General features: G+C 39.5%; 1 protein-coding gene across 1 annotated transcript in view; it reads left to right on the top strand.

The window, feature by feature from the left end:
* Window positions 1-20,626, top strand: part of SECISBP2L (SECIS binding protein 2 like) — a 71,101-nt gene extending 50,475 nt beyond the window's left edge. The window contains exons 9-18 of the mRNA XM_088472800.1: window positions 1,757-1,840; window positions 1,976-2,143; window positions 4,159-4,300; window positions 4,820-4,989; window positions 7,035-7,167; window positions 7,536-7,686; window positions 10,714-10,934; window positions 11,732-11,886; window positions 14,946-15,165; window positions 16,897-20,626. Coding sequence (XP_088328926.1) covers window positions 1,757-1,840; window positions 1,976-2,143; window positions 4,159-4,300; window positions 4,820-4,989; window positions 7,035-7,167; window positions 7,536-7,686; window positions 10,714-10,934; window positions 11,732-11,886; window positions 14,946-15,165; window positions 16,897-17,462 — 2,010 coding nt within the window. The 3' untranslated portion in view covers window positions 17,463-20,626. The remainder of the gene's footprint in view (window positions 1-1,756; window positions 1,841-1,975; window positions 2,144-4,158; window positions 4,301-4,819; window positions 4,990-7,034; window positions 7,168-7,535; window positions 7,687-10,713; window positions 10,935-11,731; window positions 11,887-14,945; window positions 15,166-16,896) is intronic.
* Window positions 20,627-22,220: the final 1,594 nt, after the last annotated feature.

Here is a 22,220-nt window from a genome sequence, read left to right as displayed (position 1 = left end):
CCAGTGCATTCTTTCTTATTAAGAATGTTCCAACAGTTGATTTGGCCACACTTAATGTTTTTGCTATCTCTCTGATGGGTTTGTTTTGATTTTTCAGCCTAATGATGGCTTGCTTCACTGATAGTGACAGCTCTTTGGATCTCATATTGAGAGTCGACAGCAACTGATTCCAAATGCAAATGTCACACCTAGAATCAACTCCAGACCTTTTACCTGCTTAATTGATAATGAAATAACGAGGGAATAGCCCACACCTGTCCATGAAATAGCTTTTGCGTTGATAGTCCCATTACTTTTGGCCCCATAAAAAGTGGGAGGCACATATAGAAACCGTTGTGATTCCTACACCGTTCACCTGATTTGGATGTAATTACCCTCAAATCAAATATGAAAGTCTGCAGTTAAAGCACATCATGTTTGTTTCATTTCAAAGCCATTGTGGTGGTGAATAGAGGCCAAAATATGAAAATTCTGTAAATATCCCGATATTTATGCACCTGACTGTATTTATGTTTCAAGAGGCAACAAAAATGCACCATAAAATAAGTAAAATCGATGTAAAGGAGTTATTATAAGAGATTGTATTTTCTCCTAATTTTCCTCAAGGATCTACAGCTCAGGATGCCTGAATCCACCCAGTCCTCCTAAACAGAGAAGGTCCATTCAGCACAATGGAAGAGGATTGGCTGGATTCACTGTAAATGTTTTAAATAAAAGTCACTTGTCAACAAAGGCCACAGTCCTTATTTTTTCAGTTTGGAAGAGTTTAAAAATTAAACATACGGTAGGATATTATATTTCATAGTCTGTGTATTGTCACAAGTAACATGCATATTTAATAAAATTAAGTCCTTAAACTTTATTATAGTAAATTTACCCAAATGGAAAATAGTTTATTCCTCTGTGCATAGACTATACCAATCAATTCCTGTAGTGCCAGCTATTGACATAAATATATCTTAATTTGACTAAAGTCAGGCTATAAAATCTAATACCTTTGTCTGACTGTCAGGTAGTTCACACACCCATAGTTCTCTCCTATACAGGCATTTCATACTACATTGTTATTTATGAGAACTGAATCTAGGGGACCAATTCAATTAGGAGTGATGCTAAATTGCTTATTCGGGGACGATGTGTAGAGCACATGAAACCCGTACTGGTGATAGCCAAATATTTAACTTTCAGGACAAACAACTGGTGCTCCATTCCTATAGAAAACAAGGTGTCCCTGTCTCCACCCCCCCCCCCCCCACCCCTCGTATTAATGGCAACAAGATCCTGATATTTCAGGACTTTTCAGCCTCTGTCTCTCAAAGAAGGACATTTTCTCAGGTGTGTAAATTCCTGCTTGATAACCACATACTTCTGTTCCCTTCCTGACCAAAAATTAGGGTTTGATGGTCGCTCTCATATGTTTGATGATCCTCATAAGCCATAGATTTTGTTCATAGTTTACATATTCCAAATGCTCACTCTTCTGGGTCACACACTTGATTTATATAATGTAGAGAGACCTCTTTTCTTGTTAATTGTTTTTGTTTCTGTTTGGGGATCGATTATGGCCTTACTTTTGAGCTGTACACTTAACTGTTTATTATGTTACTAGTATATTAACTATTATTGTTTTGTGTTCATGTTTCTTTCGACATGTTCACTTTTCTATGCTACTGGTGGGAAAAGTTAGGAATTGGCGTTTATTGGAGCAATTTTGTGTCATTTTTATTTCAATTTATCATCTGTTTTCCTTGTTTAGGATGAAGATGAATTTCCAGAACTAAACAGCAGCAGTGGGAGTTCTAGAAATGAAAACCCTCAGCCAAAGATAGCTGCTAAAGTGGTAAGTGGCGGTAGCCATGATGTGACTTTCTTAGTAACCTTTAGATAACCTCTTCTACATTTGTGCAAAAGTAAACAGAGAATATACACTGGAAAATCCAAAGTCATTTATTAACTCTGTTCATTTTCTTTTCAGTTGGATGACTTACCTGACAATTCCCCCATTAACATCGTTCAGACCCCAATCCCCATTACCACTTCTGTACCAAAGCGTGCTAAAAGTCAGAAGAAGAAGGCACTTGCTGCTGCATTAGCCACAGCCCAGGAATACTCTGAGATTAGCATGGAACAGAAAAAACTCCAGGTTTGTCGCACATGCGTCCTAAAAACGTTGCAGTGTCATCACTCTCTAACCACACAACTTTCCATTGCTTAATACAGCTAACCTGCTGGAAAGAAGAGATCAATTAGGTGTGATTGTCTCACACCAGCATGCGTGGGGAGAGAGTTGCAGTGGTGTGTAAATGCCAACAATGCAGAGTTAGATTAAAAAAACAAAACAAATTATTTAATTTTTTTAGAAGAAAAAAAGATTATTTTTTTTGTATTAATGTTTTAATGGAAAAAAAATTAATCCTGCTTATTATATTAATACTGTGAAACATTGCTATGTTATTGGAAACCTTTTGATTAGCCATGTTTGAATGTTTTCTAACATTAACAATCCAAGGTTATTAAGCTTTGATATGATTTATTTTTACCTTTCAATAAAACCAATTTTTTACTGCTTATTATTCCTATTACATCTGAATATATGTAGATAGACTAAACATATTAAAACATACAAAGTACACTCAGATATAGATGAAATTGAAAGTAAAAGTAATTTAATGTTAAGCATTAGTCCTACTTATTAATCTGATTAGTAATACAAAATGGAAAATGCAAAAGCACTTTTCAGAGAAACACACATCCAAAAAGCATTGGCACGGGCCTGCCACTGGCATTAAACACTTAGGAGTATATTTACTAAAGTGAGTTTTTAGAAGTGGAGATGTTGCCCATAGCAACCAATCTGATTCTACTTAACATTGAACGAATACCTTCTAGAAGAGAATAGCTAGAATCTGGTTGCGATGTGCAACATCTCCACTTCTAAAAACTCTCACTTTAGTAAATTTAGCCCTTACAGGCCTTTGCACTTGGCTCTACATCCTTTTCTGCTCTTGTTTCCTCTCAAAAGAGAGCAAGACTAAGGGCGGGATTCAATTAGCTCTATTAACTGAACGGGTGCTAATTGATCGCCAGCCCATATTCAATTAGCCCCGCTTATTGGTGATTTCTTTTCAGGTCTCCTGTGACGAGAAAAGAAATCCCTGTTAACTGTGCAGTTAACGCACAGGTTTTTATTATATAGATTATTTTTTTATTATGCTGTGACTTCCTAAAAAAAAAAAAAAGCCTATTATAAAGGGAATCCCCCTGGTATCATTTCACATTCCTTTTGCTTGTGGTCTTCATTTGAGTATGCTGAACCAATATAGTAAATACACAAGACAGAGAAATAGGGAGGGTGAACTAGATGGAGAGGTACCAATGCCGGACCCCCCGCACTATAGATGTACCCAGCTTAAGGGGCATAGTAGTCGCTGCATGAGGCAGTGGAAATTTAGTATATGGGGCCCCCACAAGCCTTAATCCGGCCCTGCCATTAACAGTCCTATAGGACAGGAGAAAACCACAATTTATATTCTCAATCTTAAAGGGTAAACCACTCCAACACATTAAAGAGAAACACCTCATGGTTTAGTCTCCTTCATGTTTATTTCAATCAAAAACCTTCAGTCCTAGGAGGGAATTCAATTACCCGCAGTAAATTATCGTGGGTAATAACGGGAGGTAGCCTCAGACTTTAACGCCCGACTCTATTCAATTGGCCTCCTACATTTGCCAGATAGCCTTGTTAACACACGTTAGACACGGTTTATCGGGTGTAAACGCACCATGTTAGCTTATCATGGATCCTTAACGGACCTGTGCGTTAACTGCCAGTTATCACCCGACAACTTCAAGTTAACGGGGATATCTTTTCGGGTCTCAGAAGACCTGAAAAGAAATTTCCCCCCGATAAGCGGGGCTAATTGAATACGGGCCGGCGATCAATTAGCACCCGTCCAGTTAGTGGGGCTAATTGAATCCCGCCCTAAGTCTTTAACATATAGTAGATTTTTTTTTTTGTTTGTTTTGAGGCTTGACTTTCCAGATTACTAACAGTCACATTGTGTCCTAATATAATGTTGATTAATGCAAACTGAGCACCTTTAAAGAATAGCTCTTTGTAGTATTGTGACTTTTATGGCCTTGATGTTTGTACTGCAGGAAGCCTTATCCAAAGCATCTGGAAAGAAGAGCAAGACTCCGGTACAGCTGGACCTAGGGGACATGCTGGCAGAACTGGAGAGACAGCAACAAGCTATGAAGGCTCGTCAGATCACTAACACCAGACCTTTATCCTACACTGGTATTACATGTTATTTATTTTATCTGTCTTTTTTTTGGGGGGGGTATGTTATGTGTCTTCCTATATTTCTGTGTCTGGGATAAAAAAATCCAACGTGTTTATTTGCTTATGCTTTTATCTTTTCAAATCATGGCGTATAGTATAGATTTATATTTTCAAATTGTATATTATACTACACAGCTCCTATGAGGATTTTTTTTCCAGTCATAGTTACAGTACAGATGAATAGCTAAAGGAAAATCTAGTAGAGTTTATTACATTGTCATTTTAGAAACGACTTACTATTATCAGTACTTAATTGAAAACATGTGGTCTCCAAACATATGCGGCTTCCAAAAATGCTATGAGAGAACATTACATCTCAGCCTTCACTCTGTGCCTCGTACCTCGTGACGGGACTACAGAAGTAGCTAGTGAATTGGTTGGTTGAGCTCATAAGTTGGCTTTTGGTTTAGATATTTTGTACTCTGATTTAAAAGTACTGTGATACATTGACTACAAGCAAATGTCTTTGTTCAGTTGGTAGTGCGGTCCCATTTCACACCAAAGAACATACAAACCGAAACCTATTCACAAAGGCACAGACACTGGTGGGTTCCCCTAACCCTTTGGACTCCACTGCTCCACGGGTCAAAAGAGGAAAAGAAAAAGAAGTTCCAAAACTAAAACGTCCAACTGCACTAAAAAAGGTAATTTAGCATGGGATATGTGCACAGTAACTTCCAGGGTTACTTAAAAATAAAACCAGATACTGCAATTATCTTTAAATAAGAATGTCTTTTTAGTTTAAACGAATCGACATATGTACAAGTGAGAGCGTATGCAGACATGTGGCCTGTGAATGTTACAGATTATCTACAATGTTACAGCATGGCTTCCAAGTTACAATGCCTGAATAGCATGTCACCATGTTTCACTCATCTGTATTCTAAATGATATGCCTACTGTATGACTGTTTTTTTTTGTTGTTGTTTTTTTTATAAAGCATACTACTGACTTATTTATTTTATCTAGTAGTCAAATATATTGTAAACTATAATTCTTTCTCCAAAGGGGACTTGCACTGACATCTGTGAAGACCCCTAAGACAAAGTAGTATAGAAGATGTAAATTCCTGGCCTGTTCAGATATTATTTACCAACTAGAGGCGCACTTGCCAAATCATTTTTATCTGCTGAAGCCAGGATATGGTCACATTCTAGTAACATATATATTTGACATATATGTAGTTTCAGGGGCAAACGCAGGATTTCCAGAGGGGGTTTCCAAATGCCTGATTTTAGAGGCCAGTCCATGAAGAGGACATAATTAGCACTTATCCAGCTTTAATATGCATCATACAAAGTTACTGTGCGTCATAGTTCCAACATATACAGGACCAGCAATCCCAGTAAATCATTATATGCTGCAGTAGGGCCATCCTGTCTGAGCTGAATGTTTGTTTTTATTTCACATGTGGGCATCATTCCAGAGCATGGGAGCAAAACGGGAGTCTGGGGGAGCAGCAGAAGAACCTAGCACTGCTCCGGACATATATGTACATATTGATGTCCTTATGCACTGGATAACAGTATTAATAATTAACTCTATAGATCAGAGGTGCTCAAACTTTTTTTATCATGGCGCCCTAGTGTAGCAGCATTATTTTCACGGCACCCCTAAGCCAAAAGTTTGTTTTTGAGAAATTCAGAAAATTTTTTTAGTGAAAGTAGTAAAGTGAAGAAAATTGTGCTGACCTGTCATCCTTAAGGCACACATCCACTAGATGATAGGCAAAAGACTGCACGATTACAACATTGTAATTGTGCAGTCGTTTGTCTGTCTGTGATGTGCCTTCACTAAACGAGCAGTCGTTCAGTGGAAGGCACATCAATCATCTGCAAACATGTTGACCCTGACCATATCGTCAGGTTGTACAACATATTTGTATGATGATAGATGTCTAAACGACCATTGGAAGTGCGCATCGCTGGTCGTTTTAGAAATTTTTTAAACAAGCTATTTTCAAATGATTATTGAACGATTATCGAAAGATAACAATATAGTTATCGTTCACTCGCTCAATTTAATAGTCTAGTGGATGTGTGCCTTTAGGTTCAGTTATGTGATGGGACAGGTTTGCGCTTCTGTTTGTCCACATATTTACATTACATTGACCATAAAGAATTTGATTTGGTGCTGGACCGCCAATCTGAGGCACCCCTGCAAGTGTCCTGAGGCACCCCAGGGTGCTGCTGCGCACAGTTTGGGAACCACTGTTATAGATGGTCAATTGCAGTGAAACCCTATCTGCATGTTTTCCTGGTTGGTGCACATGTATTCATTACTTGCTGACACATGTTAAAAGATCCACTAGTGGTGCTAATTATTTCATTTGTGATACTGAGGAGAACATGTAGCACTAGTAAAATTGTATTATTTCTTTTGTGGTCATAGTGTAGGCTGGGGAGGGGGGTTTTCAGGCAACCTGATCCCCCCCCCTGCATTTGCCTATGAGTGTGTGTATCTTAATGAATAAGCATACAGTAGTCCTTCTGTAGAAAGTTGATAGGCTCCCCAATTTCATTTATTTTAACATAAATACTCCACCCTAGCTTTTTTTTTCTTTATCTGTATATCCTTGTGGCTCATGGGGCTTTGTTGGTTTTATAATTAAATTGACGCATTCCGCTGGTGGCTGGCACAGAGCTGAAACTTATTAACCATAATGTGATGTAATTATGTCTCCTTATAGATTATATTAAAAGAAAGGGAAGAAAAGAAAGTACGTTTAACAGTGGATCAAAGTGTTTTAGGTTCAGATGAACAAAAAGATATCCCTTTAAGTTTTGCTGACGATCAGTCTGAGGAATTGGCTTCACAAGAAGGTAACCTGAGTGAAAAATCTAAAAGTGGAGTGAACGCTCTCATGTTAGAATGCCAGGTTATTCAGTTCCTGTGATTCTGGAGACTACAAGTTTCCTATTAAGAAAATAAAATCACCCTTCCGTTAGAAAGTTTTTACATTTGTCTTAGATAACACTATATGTATATTGTGTGGTTAATGTGGCCCTACCAGGAGATCGCATCATTACCAAATTTAGGAGAGTAGAGGATTCTCCAGAGCAGATTGTGTATTGCTGTTATTCAGTTAATACTCTTGCAAAGAAGTTATGCTTTTTGTAAGATCATTTTTGTTTTTCAATCAAGCTCCATAATTAAGCATGCTGATCTTTTTTATTGTATTTCCCATCAGATGCACCAAGTGATACCTCTCTGTCCCCAGCAAGTCAGAACTCCCCCTACTGCATGACTCCTGTATCTCAGGGCTCCCCGGCAAGTTCCGGCATTGGCAGTCCCATGGCCTCCTCTGCCATTACCAAAATCCACAGCAAGAGGTTCAGAGAGTAAGTGAATATTGCATGAATTTATTTTAATATGTGAAAGAGAAAACACTAAGCTTTTATTTTTGGTAACCACATAAATTAAGTGGTTACTGTGAGTTGTATGTATAAATTGTGTGATTTAAGGTTTACGTTCCTGGAAGCTATTTTTCTTTTCAACATTGAAAACATAAGACAGCTGCAATATACAGTTTATGGATTAAAGAGAACCTGCGGTTTACCATTTACAATATAATCTTTTGATTGCATAACAAAACATGAGAATACAGTAGGTCACTAATACAATGTTTGTTTCCATTGGGTGTGGTATGATAGGTCAGCAGTTGTATGTCAACATGCATCAGATCAACATTATCGAAATGTCTGTATACATCATGTCGACATTTATCATGTCTACACGGGTGACATGTCCACATAACATCCCTAGTGGCCCAGCGGTCACTTACCCGGTTCTGATGGCTGCATCTAGTGTGGCTTCCGGGTCCTGGTGGTCAAGTGACCATCTCTTCCGGCGCAGATGTCTGACGGAGTGGCGGTTATCGTTAGTATTCTCCTCCTGTCCCCGAACCTAATCCCTAACCCTCCCCCTAGTGCCTATTTCTGTTCTACCATATATCTCCTTTGGCAAATTGATCTGCTAGAGCTCACTAATGTGTTGCTTAATCTGCCTCAGGAAAACAACAGTACATTTAACTGCCGTTGCTAGATGGGGACAGAGTCACTTCCAAAAGAGAGATTGCTAGTGGTAATTTGTGAATGGAGGATGCAAAGCCTAATGAGAATGAATGAGCACAAGGTCCTTCTGCACTAACCTTGCCACTGCATATTGCTTTGGTACTGTGAATGGGTTAGAAAGGGGTGTCTACTTATGTGTAGATTAATAATACTTTAAGTAATTTCTTGCAAAGCACATCAGGGTCTTGGAAGTAATAAAATTATTATTATTATTTATATAATTATTTCTGCAGCAGGACAGTCGCTTTATAGGTTTAAAAAGCGTAGTACAGAGGTTTAGTATTACAGCAAAAAGAAAACAAACCGATGAAACAATGAACATAATGGGTACAAAGTACTTAATGCATGACTGGTGCAGCCGTTTTGGGTAATAAATTCCACAGGTTGCATCACACACCCAAAAGAGGTACCAGATGAGACAGCCATCTTTGGCGCGCTACATAGGTTACCCTGGCTGGAATAGGCAATGCCTAGAAGAGATGACGCCAAATGGGGAAGTTGCAGCATACTGAGGGGGAATTAAATTCGACGCGATAAAGCGAAAAGTTAACATCGGAGAAGTTTTCGCACAGTTTGTGTGTTTTGGTGTGATATTTTCACGTCTTTTGTCTATGTCAGCTCCCGTTTTTTTGCACTATCCAATTACAAGTCATGTGAAAACTGTTTGTGGAGTATCCTGTGAAAAGTACAGGTGGATTTGGGGAAATCTGTCTGTACCCCTTAAAATAGGTAACTGGCATAGGATATCAATTTAGAAGTGTATTAGTGGCCCTAATAAAAGTATTTGGGGGTTCTTAAATTGTGTCAAATGGATGTTATATGCATATTTGTATGTGTGGAAAAATGATAAAAAGCAATATTTTTTTGGGAGAAAATTAATTGCTGCGGTTAAATTGGCATCCGGTTGTCTGATCGACCTCAGTTAGATTGACAATACATACATCGACCACCATCTATCGAGGTCGACAAACTATAGATCTGCCGCACCTCTATATCGACAAACACGAGATCGACACAGACATGAGATCGACACTACATATGATCGAAACATAGCATACCGACAATATGAAGATCGACAACAAACTTGATAGATATAATAAAAGATCAAAACTAAATAGGTTAACAGTTAATAGATCGACATATGAAAGAGTCCAAGTTTGACACACGAATAGTTCGACAGTTAATAGATAGACATATCTAAGATCGACGAGTCCTAGATTGAAACTAAATAGGTCGACAGTTAATAGATCGACAAATAAATGATCGACACGTTAGACAATACAAAAATGGATACATCCAAGATGCTGCCCCGCTAATAGCACATCCCCTGCCGCTACATTCAACCGTGGCATTACAGGTCCCAGCCAGCCCTTACATCCCTGCAAGCGCTCCTGGCAATACAAACCCCAACATCCAGCCTGCAGCCCTTGTCCCTAATTGCTGGGCACACCCATGCTCTGCTGGACACCCCCTCCCTGTGCTCCCGCTATTTCTGGTCGCCTGGACCTGGGGGCATCTTCACCTCGGCAGTAACAAGCCATCTAGCTTAAGACGCTGTCTCGGCAGCGTCTTAAGCTACACGGCAGCCTGGACCTGGGAGTATCTTCTCCCTGGCAATAACAAGCCATCTAGCTTGAGACGCTGCCCCACTGCTAGCGGGCAGCGTCTTAAACTAGACGGCAGCCTGGACCTGTTGGAATCTTCACCCTGGCAATAACAAGCCGCCTAGCTTAAGACTCTTCCCCGCTACTAGTTGGCAGCGTCTTAAGCTAGACGGCAGCATCTTAATCTAGATGGCTTGTTATTGCTGGAGAGAAGATGCCCCTAGGTTTAGGCGTCCAATCTGTTAATTTTTTAGGGGCTTGAATACTTTTGCAAACCACTGCATTTATATACAGACAGGTGCATAAATATTGGGACATTGACAGAATTTTCATATTTTGGCCTCTATTCACCACCACAATGGCTTTGAAATGAAACAAACAAGATGTGCTTTAACTGCAGACTTTCAGATTTAATTTGAGGGTAATTACATCCAAATCAGGTGAACGGTGTAGGAATTACAACGGTTTCTATATGTGCCTCCCACTTTTTAAGTCTGCAGTTAAAGCACATCTTGTTTGTTTCATTTCAAAGCCATTGTGGTGGTGACTAGAGTCCAAAATATGAAAATTCTGTCAATGTCCCAATATTTATGGACCTGACTGTAGATATATATATATATTTCTGTTTAGATATTACATTCGAAAATGTAGTTCTCTTTTCACACACTTCTTTCCTTCCCTTGCTTACCAGGTATTGCAATCAAGTCCTAAGTAAGGAAATTGATGAATGTGTGACTGTGTTACTGCAAGAACTGGTCAGTTTCCAAGAGCAAGAGTACACAAAAGACTCCACAAAAGCCAAGTTAAAGAGGAGACTTGTTATGGGTCTGCGAGAAGTCACCAAGCATATGAAGTTAAATAAGATAAAGTGTGTTATTATTTCTCCAAACTGTGAGAAAATACAGTCAAAAGGTTTGTTCTACTTTGCTAGGGTTTTTATTTTTTTTTAAATAATATTTAGATTTTTATTTGGTATTAAAGTTGAACGGCCAGGGCTTTCCAGACCAATTGCAAAATTTGGAATAGGCTCCTTTTAACACTGTACTTGGACAGGGTATAGTTCTGTGTGTCGCCGAGCTTTCACCGAGGGAAGTATAAAGGCGATGGTTCCTTTCCACAAATCTAGTGCATCTCATACATACATAGAAGCTATGGGCCTGATTCTGAGCCACGGGTTGAGTGCATATGGATAGCAAAGTGAGTGCTAATGCATCTATACACATGTCCTAGTACGCAGTACACGAGAGCAGCCGGCATCACTATTATTGACACTTACACCAACCCCGTGCTGAGTGCAGGAGATCCTTCTGAATATGGTGTCCAGAAGGCTTATGCACAACTCACAATAGTGTGTAACGTGTGAGAGATTGCATGGTTGCTGCCCAGTTGCCACCCAGAAATGCCCATTTCACTTCCACAGAGAAACGGCTGAGATCTTTGCTACAGTGACTTGTGCATTCTTTTGGGAGACGTGTATGCAGCCCGGGATGCATTTACATGGAGCAACAAAACTCCCCAATTGGCCGCATGGAAAGTTGTGCGCATCTCAGTATTGGGACCTATATGTACATGGGCAATAATCCACTATGCAGCAGAGTTTTCAAATAAATTAAAAATTGCGTTGTGATTATCATTTCTCATTATGTGCCAATAGGGAGAAGTATTGCAGACTCTTTAGTAGACTGAGGATTTGCTGTGCTTTCCCACAGGTGGACTGGATGAGGCGCTGTATAATGTTATAGCTATGGCCAGGGAGCAAGAAATCCCCTTTGTGTTCGCACTGGGACGGAAAGCGCTGGGGCGCTGTGTAAACAAATTGGTGCCTGTCAGTGTTGTGGGTATCTTCAGCTTCTCTGGTGCCGAGGTGAGATGGAAAATGTACTGTATTTTTTAACATGTTTATGATGAAATGTTATGTGCTTACATAAAATGATGCCTGAATGCATTAAATCTCTTTAATGAGGATTTTTTTCACTTTTATTGGTTCTGGATTGTGAATAATTTCTTATCTATAACTACATAATATGAGGCTACACTTGATTGTAAAGCTAGTCTGCTGTCCACAAACACATCTTCATAGTGCATGGGCAATAAAACTGCTGCTACACTTATTTATATCCCTTCATACTGCGAGCAGTTATTGGTCATTTAGCCCCAAATCAACCGTTCTACTAGCCCATTGTCTGATTTGAAATCATTATGTTCATAATTGTGAGGAGTGGAAAGTAAGTGTGACTCGGGAGTAGGGATTCCAGTCCCAAAATAGTGTTGTAATCTCGAGATTTCGGGTTTTAGATTAAAGGAAAAAGGGGCAATAAAAGTATTACATTTTTAAATATATTTTTATTTTTACTTCACCCCTGCCATCCACCCCCCTCTCCTCTCCTCTCTCCCATCCATCTCCTGTCCTTTCTGCCATCCATCTCCCTCCTCCTGTCCTTTCTGCCATCCATCTCCCTCCTCCTGTCCTTTCTGCCATCCATCACCCCCTTCCTATCCTCTCTGCCATCCTACCTCCCACCCTCTGTGCCACATATCATCCTCTCCCTCCTCCCCTTCACTTACCTTATTCACATAATGCTTCTCTCAAGTGGTGTGGTAAGTATTACCGCCGGACGCATGGACGGCGGCTCAAATCCAGACAGCGGCTGCCCGGCAAGGGTGAAAATCCCGATCGTCCTAAGGTAAGTATCGCTAACCTAATTCCCCCCCCCCCCCCCTAATCCTAACCCTCCCTTAGGGGTGCCTAACCCTAACCTCCCCCTGTAAGTGCCTAGACCTAACCCCCCCCTTCGCCGCAGCCTAAACCTAAGTCTCCCGGGGGGGTGCCTAACCCTAACCTCCCCCTGGGGGTGTCTAACCCTAACCCCCCCTTTCCCTAGCCTAACCCTCCTGGGGGGGGGTGCCTGACCCTAAGTCCCCTCGGGAGCCCTAAACCTAACCCCCCCGCGGCTGTCTTCGTTCAGTATGCTGGGCTTCTGTCTTCCGGCGTCTGGTTAATGACAGGCGTCGACTTTTCGACGCTGTCATTAGTACCACACCGGGACAGTGTCTGGAAGACGGCAGTCGGGATTTCGACCGTCTGCTTCCGGACTACATCCCCTCTCAAGGACCTGTCATTGGCAGGAGCACTTCCCGGTCCTCTCCCAGGCCCAGCTACAGTAGAAGAGCTGGAGTCCTGTAATGCGGCTGCTCTCAGTGACTGATTGGCTGGTGGCATGCAGTGATCACATCACCGCACAAAACACTTCCAGGCTATCAAAGACTGATAGCAGCTGCATCATGGGACTCCCCCTTTATTCCATGGGTAGCCGGGAGAGCCTGAGAGGACTGGGCTACGCAACCGTAACCGACCATAAGTATCATCCCAATCCATAGTGTTTTTTGAATCCTGTAATACCCAGGGTTTTAATCATTATAATCCTGGGTCGCTCTGAATGAGGGCGGCCACTTGCATCTTGTAGTGCCGCCTCTTGGTCGATTGCTAAGCTGTGGGTTACCACCCACAGCTCTAGCGACCGACCAGGCTGATGGTCGCGATGGTCAAGAGCATCGTGACCATCGGGGCTTGCAACGAGACCCTAAGGTTGGGTCTGGGCACTCGCAAGCCCCAGGGAGCTTCCTGCTCTGATCGAGCAGGAAGCTCCCCACTGACATCACTGCTGATGTCAATGCTGCCGCCCACAAAACGGTAGGGGTTCCTTTTTGGAAACCACCCCCCCAGCCCGCCAACAAAACAGGGCGAGCTATCCATCAACATCGACAGCCGCCCCTTTTGTAGCGAGCTCCGGAGCGAGAGAGTTTCTCTTTAGCTCCGGAGCTTGCGCACACGCAGTGCAGCCGCTGCGCGTGCACAGGGCTACCCATCGACCCGGTTGTGAGCACATCGGTTCTTGCGACCGGGTCTGAATTACCCCCACAGTCTGCTGGTGCGTCCTACTTGCATCGTATTCAGAATTAAATGTGTTTTCAGCCCAAAAAAAAAAAAAAAAGGCAAAACGCTGGCAGAGTAGTGCGAGACCAGCCGGCTCACTCATGCCAGGCAAGTCATGCTGTGTGGCGTATTGAGGCTAGATGTATGAGGACACATCTGTATATGGGAAGTGTGCTCTGAGCATCATGATTTTATTTGGGAGGTATTTTTCCATGATCAAAGATTTGTTGTTTTTGTTGCTCAATTTAGATATCTTGTCACTGTCACTGTTGCAATGGATAGCTTATTAGCCTACACATCATCTACTGCTTATTAGTGATAAGCAGACTGGACCAAAATAAATCTAGCCACACACTTTCCAGTTTAATCCTTCAATTCGATTGTTAATCAAATTGTTAAAGAATTATTTCATTTTTGGAACCTTCCAAGTGAAGATAATGATAAAATGTTTTGCTAATCATGTTTTTCATTTTACAATTTCATACAAAGCAATAGTATTTTAGGTGAGAGACACGTCAGTTGTTGGATACCAAACACCATGTCACAGCTGCCCTGCAATGCACATGTACTGAGACTATTGGTTCTATAAATTGTAGTGTGTTTGAAGCAATCATTCATTATTCATCTTGTGAGCTGCTTACATTCGATCTAATTGTAAGGTGCTGACAATGGATGTTGATGTAGTTACACAGAAATGTGGTCGTTTGGCGATCAGAAAGTGAGCGTGTGTTCTGCTTATTTGAGTGAATGGAGCAAGATTTGGCATCAAGAGAAGTAAAGCGCTGTGCAATCCTCTTGTGTGCATAACCCTTTGTACAGCGTTGCTCTGACCACTGCTCAGTAACTGGAGATCCCTGCTTACCAATTATTTACTAGTGTAAGCCACATGCATGTTTATGGCAATACCAAACACGCTGCATCACTCCCAGGTTATAAAACTTTACTGGTGCCATGTTCACTGCTGACATTGACTGACTATTTCTTTCTAGAGCTTTTTCAATAACCTGGTGTCGCTGACGGAAGAAGCCAGAAAGGCGTATAAAGATATGGTGGCATCTATGGAGCAGGAGCAAGCTGAGGAAGCTTTGAAGAATGTTAAAAAGGTTTCACACCACATGGGTCACTCTCGCAACCCCTCTGCAGCCAGCGCAATTTCATTCTGCAGTGTCATCTCTGAGCCTATTTCGGAAGTCAACGAGAAGGACTACGGTGAGTTTTTGCCATGACGTGACCGATGTAGTGTTATGGTCAGACATAGGAAATTATGCAAAAACTATTGCCCAAAATAAGCGCGCAACAAGCTGCCACAACTGTAACAGTCTATGCAGCAAAAATGTAAGTCTGTTATTTACTGACACTATTATTTCACTTTTTTTTTCTTCTATTTTCCCATATGTAGGGTTTAGTTACTATGCAAATGATTTTGGGAACTATAGAAACTATTGCTATAACAAAACCAATGTTACTATACCAACATTTTCCTCATGTTTTCAGGTCTAAACTTTTGCATCTTGTCGCTTAGAATTATTTTGTAAGCAGGAAATCTTTGTTCCACAAAGTCAAAGGCGCAAATTCAAACTTTGACTCTTGCTTCACTGTTGTGGGAATTGCTGTGCCCTCCCCTTGTCAACTACATCCTTCACTTCTGTCTATAGTGAAAGAGTTCTCATTTACTTCTTGCAGGCACCTGCTCAGGTTTGTGTTTAGGTGTATCTCGGTGTTGTCTAGAGAGAGAGCGGGGGAGGAGCAGGCTGATCCAGCACTGTTTATTTAAATAGCTCCACACTGACAGACAATCCTAGTCTGGCTAAAATGCCTTTTATCCGTACTTGGCTTATTCGTCTACAGTGCCATCTACAGTCGTACTCTGGTAATACACAATATTCAGCTACTTCCTTGTCAAAAGTCCCTCAAGCCCTGTAAGCACCCTTTTATCTGCAGGGCTTGACAAAAATCATCAAAAGACAAAAATGGCGCCCTTTTAATACATTTTATTAAATATCCAAAAATAAAAACTTTGCAAAATATTCTATGGCATGTCAAAATCACCCTACATATGCAATGTAATATATATCGGCTTGACTTGACCCGAAATAGAAGGTCAAATATGACCTTCCCCAAAAATTTATTTTATTAGTACTTGTATTAGCATTCCATACAGCCACACTGTATCTCTGTATTTATAAACCTATTATGATACATTTGCAGCAGCTCAACACTTCTTAATCATTGTTAAGAGCAAATGTAAAATGTATGGTACCATGAATATATTTGTTGTTTATAGAAGTGCTATTCTATAAACCAAGTAAGCAGAGTAATTAATGTTTGTACAATTACTGAATGTTGGGCCTGTCTGTGTAATGAAGGTTGCATGTATGTATGTTTTTTTTTTTTCAAAACAAGCATAGTGTTTGTTTAGTAAATGTTGTTTGAGAAAACTGGACATCCTATGCCAAAAAGTTAGTGCTACAAATGACATCTTACAGCTTTTTTGTAAGACACGAGTGTCACTATATGTCTGGAATATGAGATTCCTAATTTAGCACTAAGTTCGACCCTCTAATACTCACTGAAAATGTCCTTATTTCAACCATTTCAGCCACTTGATCTTCAACAGAAGCAGAATATTGATGTTAATTTGCTTAGGCAAAACCATATCCTTTTTTACATTTATTTTATGTGCATCTTTATTGATAGTGTTTCTGAATTCTCTCCAAGCCTATCCTATGATTTCCTCACCGATTCATCTTTTGTTGTTCTCCTCCTGCATAAATTCTTATTCTATCTAACTGATCGCTTCACATGAGGTTCTGGGAGGATATCCACAAAACTTTACTGTTTCAGGGACTTTAAATCGGGTCTGGAAGCACTGGCATTTTATAATGCGGATTATTGACTATTACCTAATGTGTTTTTGTGCATTTTTAATTGTTTTCACAGAAACAAATTGGAGAAGCATGGTAGAAACATCTGATGGTGTTGAAGACTGTTCTGTGAGGACAATGGCTGCTGAGCACACAACTAATTCCCAATCTGATAAAAGCAGTGCCCATAAACCACTGTTGACCGCAATTGATGTGAGTACCTCTGTTTCGAAACCCAGCAAGGTAACACCTATTGACAAAGAAGAGGTAAAACCAGATGACAAGCTGGAACGGGCTTCTCAGCAGAGTACTGAAACTGGTTCATGGGGGAGTGGTAGAGGCGTCCTCAATTCTTCCATTATAAGTACAACTAGCACTTTGGTGCCAGAAATGCTGGAGGATGATGAGGACGAGGAGGAGGAGGAAGATGAGGATGCGTATCAGGAGCCTACATCAGTCAGCAGGATAGAGTCTTGGGTGTCAGAGACCCAGCGAACTATGGAAACCCTGCAACTTGTGAATAGCCCAGAGGAAGATAACATTGAGCAGAGTGAGGAGGATGATGTGGAGTCCACAGAACAAGTGGATGCAGTTGCTGATTGCAAGGAACGGACAGCAGAAAAGCTTGCCAGAAATGGATAGCAAAGTGATGGAAGGTCTTTATTAAAAGAGAACTCTAACTCTACTTTAAGTAAAACAAAATACTAAAAATGCAAAAAATTAGAAACGCCCCATTGCTCCAGAAACTCAGGAATTGGTCCACTGACACAACTTAAATATTGGGATAGTTGCAGCCATCCCCATACTTATTTCATCTCAATGTTTTGCACTGTTTAAATGTTTAATCTATATTTAATTTCATTGAAATAATATTCTTTGTTAATTGTTCAGTTGCATCCTTGCTACTATATCAGTACTTCAGCACTAAAGGGTGCTTTTTTTTTCTGTTTATTGAACATAAGGTTTTCTCACCCACACACTACACCAATGGTCCTTCCATAGTGTAAGATTCCTGCAGTTTACTGTTTGCATCTTACATGCTAGGAGATAACTAGTGATTAAGCGACTTCATAGTTTGACAAATTGAGTTTTGTGTTTTTAATTCTGCATCTTAAAATATAAATGTTTACACTTTAGTTTGATTATGTGGCTGCACCTAATAATCTATTCCCCATACACAACTCCTGTTTCCTTTTAGGTAAGTAATCAGATAATATATAGGTAAAATATGAATGAGCGGCATCTATATTTTTCCTTTTTATTTGTTTTTAACTGTCAGTTTTGTGTAGCTCTCAATATGTTTGTTAGTTGGAACAGTCTGATCATATGAGTCTGGCAGCGCTGAGGAATTTAGAATACATATTATAGTACCTGCGCATTTCCCTTATGATGAAAAATCTAGAGATTTTTCTCCATTCAAACATTTCAATATGTTTATTTTTGATCCCATTGAATGTTAATTTATTGTAATTGTCTATTGTTAATACAACTTTGAAAAATCCTGTCCCCTTTTAACCTCTGTCATGATTTTTATATTTTAGGTTGTCATTGTTATGTTAAAATAGTCTTGTGGTCATGTTATAAAAATGTAACCGCAGTATCTCCCATAATTGGCCCTAAAGCCATTTAGGTTCTCGATTTATACGCACTTCTTATATAACTAGTGGTAAATAATTTTCAAATACAACTAGGCTATTGACAGGCATTATTAACCTATTAACCAGACATGCTTCCATACCAAAAACAGAAAAGTGTTTTCTACTCAATGCCATACCATAAACATTATGCCATTATTCAGCAGATCTGAACAACAAATATTGGCAATCAGTTTTAAAATATATATTTTACCAAATGTGACTGACTCTCTTAGACTAACCTTTGGTAATTGGTTCCTGTAGCACCGTGTTATGGTTTTGTTTTTTTTATCTGTATCAAAACCTGAAATGGGTTTGAAGGCGGTTTATGTAAGCTGACCGATTTATCTTTGTCTATCAACCATGCTTGTTGGATGCTAGCTATTGATCAACAAAGGAAAATTATGTAACACATGTACATAATACGTCAGTACAAGCTTCAACAAAGCTAATTTTCAAAATCCGTAAAAATAAAAAAAATTCAGATGTGTTTTGCTAGTTATTCTACTTTTTACACCTTTCATAAATGTCTGTATTTAAATATCTGAAAAATAAATGTAAGGTGCTAGGATGTAAGCATTCTTAAATTACCTATGGGAACACTTGTAAACGTTACTTTCCAATTTCTTTATTGTACAGATTTTCTAAAGTATACCTACACTAGAAATAAAGTCTTGAAAATGCAAAGGGTAAGGATTGAGGTCATTTTAAATAGAAGTGGTACATGACAGACCCTAACCCTGTATATTTCAAGTGTCCTCTTGCTTGTAGAAATGATAGAATTGTGAATCTGCGACACAGATCAGTAACATTTCAAATCAGAAAATCAGCTTGTGTTTTCTTTGTCTCTACAGGTTCAATTAATTCTTGATCTTAAGAGGTGGCAATATTTAGCTAGGTTATGGTTTCAACCAATTTTCCTCCTTATTTTGGCAACTATGTCAGAAAAGGGAAAGAGCTGTGACTACTTACAGTGTAAGTTAGTGGATGTAAAATTAAATGAAAAATAAATGAACTAATCTTTTTACAAATGTACCTGTATGCCTCTCCTTGAACCCCCTTCTACTCCAGCTGGACGGTAGATATCTGACCTCCACAAAGGGCTTTGTGCTTCACTGCTACCAGCCCTAAGCATGGTGTGCAAATGCCGTTTAAGGGAAAATTGGCGCTTAGTGCTGTATCAGGACCTCTATCACAGCTCAGTGCAGTAGAAAATAACCCTTTCTTACAATCTCCTTTAATTATTTCTGTGAAGTATGCATATGTTATATAATTTAGTGATTTGGAAATGATCCATTTCAGTAGGTTGTATGTATATAGTTAAATTACGTCTGAATGTTCGTTTTGTCATAGTCTTCCATATTTTTCCGTTATAGTTGCATTGGCAGTTATTAAAAATAAAAAGTGTGAAGGGTTGAAGGTATCTGTAAAAGGTAAAACAGACAAATCCTAAGAGGCTTTGATCAAATTTTTATATTAAACCTTTTACATGTTGATTGTCAATGAATTAGTGTAACATTGCATACGTTTCTTAAAGTGTATAACGATTGTGCTGGTTGAGGATGAATCTAATTAAATTAACTTGACATCAGTCTCTTGTTCACATAAGTGTTACTGGTATTGTTTACTGAATTGTAATCCTGCAAAGTATTATTGTACCTCTCAGACATGGTGTGGCAAATTCAGCCAGAAATAAATGACTGTATACTCAAATTATTAATAAATAAGGTACAATAAACAGGCAATATCATTAGCAGTGCCAACAAGTCCTTCATTTTAAAATGTGCTCATTTATTATTGGCATGCTTTGTAAAATATATACATTAATTTCTAGGGGTAACATTTTATATTGTGATATAGTTCTCTCTTGCTTTTTGCTCTTTTTATCTGTATTTCATCCTTTTTTATGTGCTGGCTTTATTCTTTTTTCAGTACTAAAATACTGTTAAAATGTTTCTAGCATGTACTGTATACTTGTGCTTTGTTCTCATCACCTTGCTCCTAATGGGGGGGATACAAAATATTTAAATCTTCTCATCCTTATATAGGAACATGTATTTCCTAATTAAACAAAACATGAAGGTTTTTTCTGTATGAAGGATAATTATATTTTTATTCATTTTTGGAGTAATAACAGCTTTTTGCACTATGTAAATACTAGTGAAATTTCTTCCTTATCTAATAAAAGAATGATTGTAGATTTGTGTTCTGTGTATTCCAGTTCCTTTTGAGTTGATTGGGAACACTTGAGTAAATGAATATCTAAAAACTAAACCCAGTTTCACAGGACTGTGTTGAAAAATAAAAAAACCCCACATAATTGGTATAGTTTGCAACAAGCAATACGGTCTACAAAGTTGTTACAACAAAAAACAATATTTCTAGTTCATTCTCAGGGCAGTACCAAAAATAAGAGGTTATTTCCTTTCACTTCTAGTCAAAAGTACGGACAAGTTTAAAATCCCCTACATCACCTCCTCAGTATGTTTCCTGGGGATGTGCACAGATTTGTCTGAACTTAAGGTTGGTGTAGCTAAAATCTCCAGTGTCCTGCATATCAGCGATTTTAAGTGCATCATGTGTCATTACCTTCATGGCACTGAGAAGTGCTACTCTCAAGTGAGTCTGTCATCTTTGATGGTGTTCTATTGTGCCAACCTTGACTTTTTAAGTTATCACTACTTGAGATTACGTCATGGAAACAACCAAATACCGGTGAGCCTATCAAGTTCTATAGGAATGGGGGTTACTTTAGGTGAATCTCTCATCACTTCTGGTAACTTAAATAGTCAAGGGTTTTATGACCAGCAAAAACCATAGATTGCTGAAAGTGACCTATTATTTGAGTATTATGGACTATCTGGTTCTGCAAGTACTACCACCAAATGAAAGAGGTGATAGTAGCCAATACATAAAATATGCCATTAAGTTAATAGACTGGAGGGGTCCTGCTATGTGTCCACAATGGATCTTAATTAGGGGTACTAACAGACTCCTTCCCAGGAAGCATAACAGTGGTCCACCATTCTCACCTCATTTACTTCAAGATGAAGATTGTCCCATCCACCTTTCAGAGGATGGTAGATCGCCACCTGGAAGCTTGATATGGGTTTGCTCAGGCTTAACCAATTGCTATTTTCCCTATTTTCTGTGATACTTGGGTGCAAGTCCTCCACCATATAGGTGAGACCAGTCTATTAAAACATGTGCAATAGGAATGGCGGAGGTGCTATACCTGGGTTGGAGGACTTAAAATTTGTCCCAAGCCAACCAAAGCTGGCCTTGACCCTCCAACCAGAAACAAGTCTTCATTGGGAAAACCACCTACTACTGCAAGTTTGGGTGCTAGGATAGCTCCATCGTCGAGCCCCAATCCATCTTCATCCAACTTAATATCTAAAAAAATAGTATACCAGACAGCTGGTATGGTCCTCAGTATGTGAAATAGCTGTAAACCAGCTGAAGGCTGCAAGAGTACTAGACCCAGTTCTAGCTACTGACTTCAGATGACTGTTCATAGTATAGACCTGAGGTTTCCAAACATGTTCCTCAAGGCACCCCAACAGTTCAGGTTTTAGAGATATCCATGGTTGAGCACAGGTTGTTAAATCAAATTGACTGAGGTACAAATTAAGTCTCCTGTGGTCAAGCATGGATATCCTTAAAACCTGCACTGTTAGGGTGTCTTGAGAACAGAGTTTAGTAATCTCTAGTATAAACTATAAACTGATGTGCTGTTTTGTAGTTTAGTAGCACTGTCTCGGAT

Source organism: Taudactylus pleione, unplaced genomic scaffold (assembly GCF_031769625.1).
Source record: "Taudactylus pleione unplaced genomic scaffold, aTauple2 ptg000129l, whole genome shotgun sequence".
In the NCBI taxonomy this organism is placed as follows: Eukaryota; Metazoa; Chordata; class Amphibia; order Anura; family Myobatrachidae; genus Taudactylus; species Taudactylus pleione.
The sequence above is the reverse complement of the archived record's forward strand: the minus strand, read 5'-3'. Positions and strand labels throughout refer to the sequence as shown.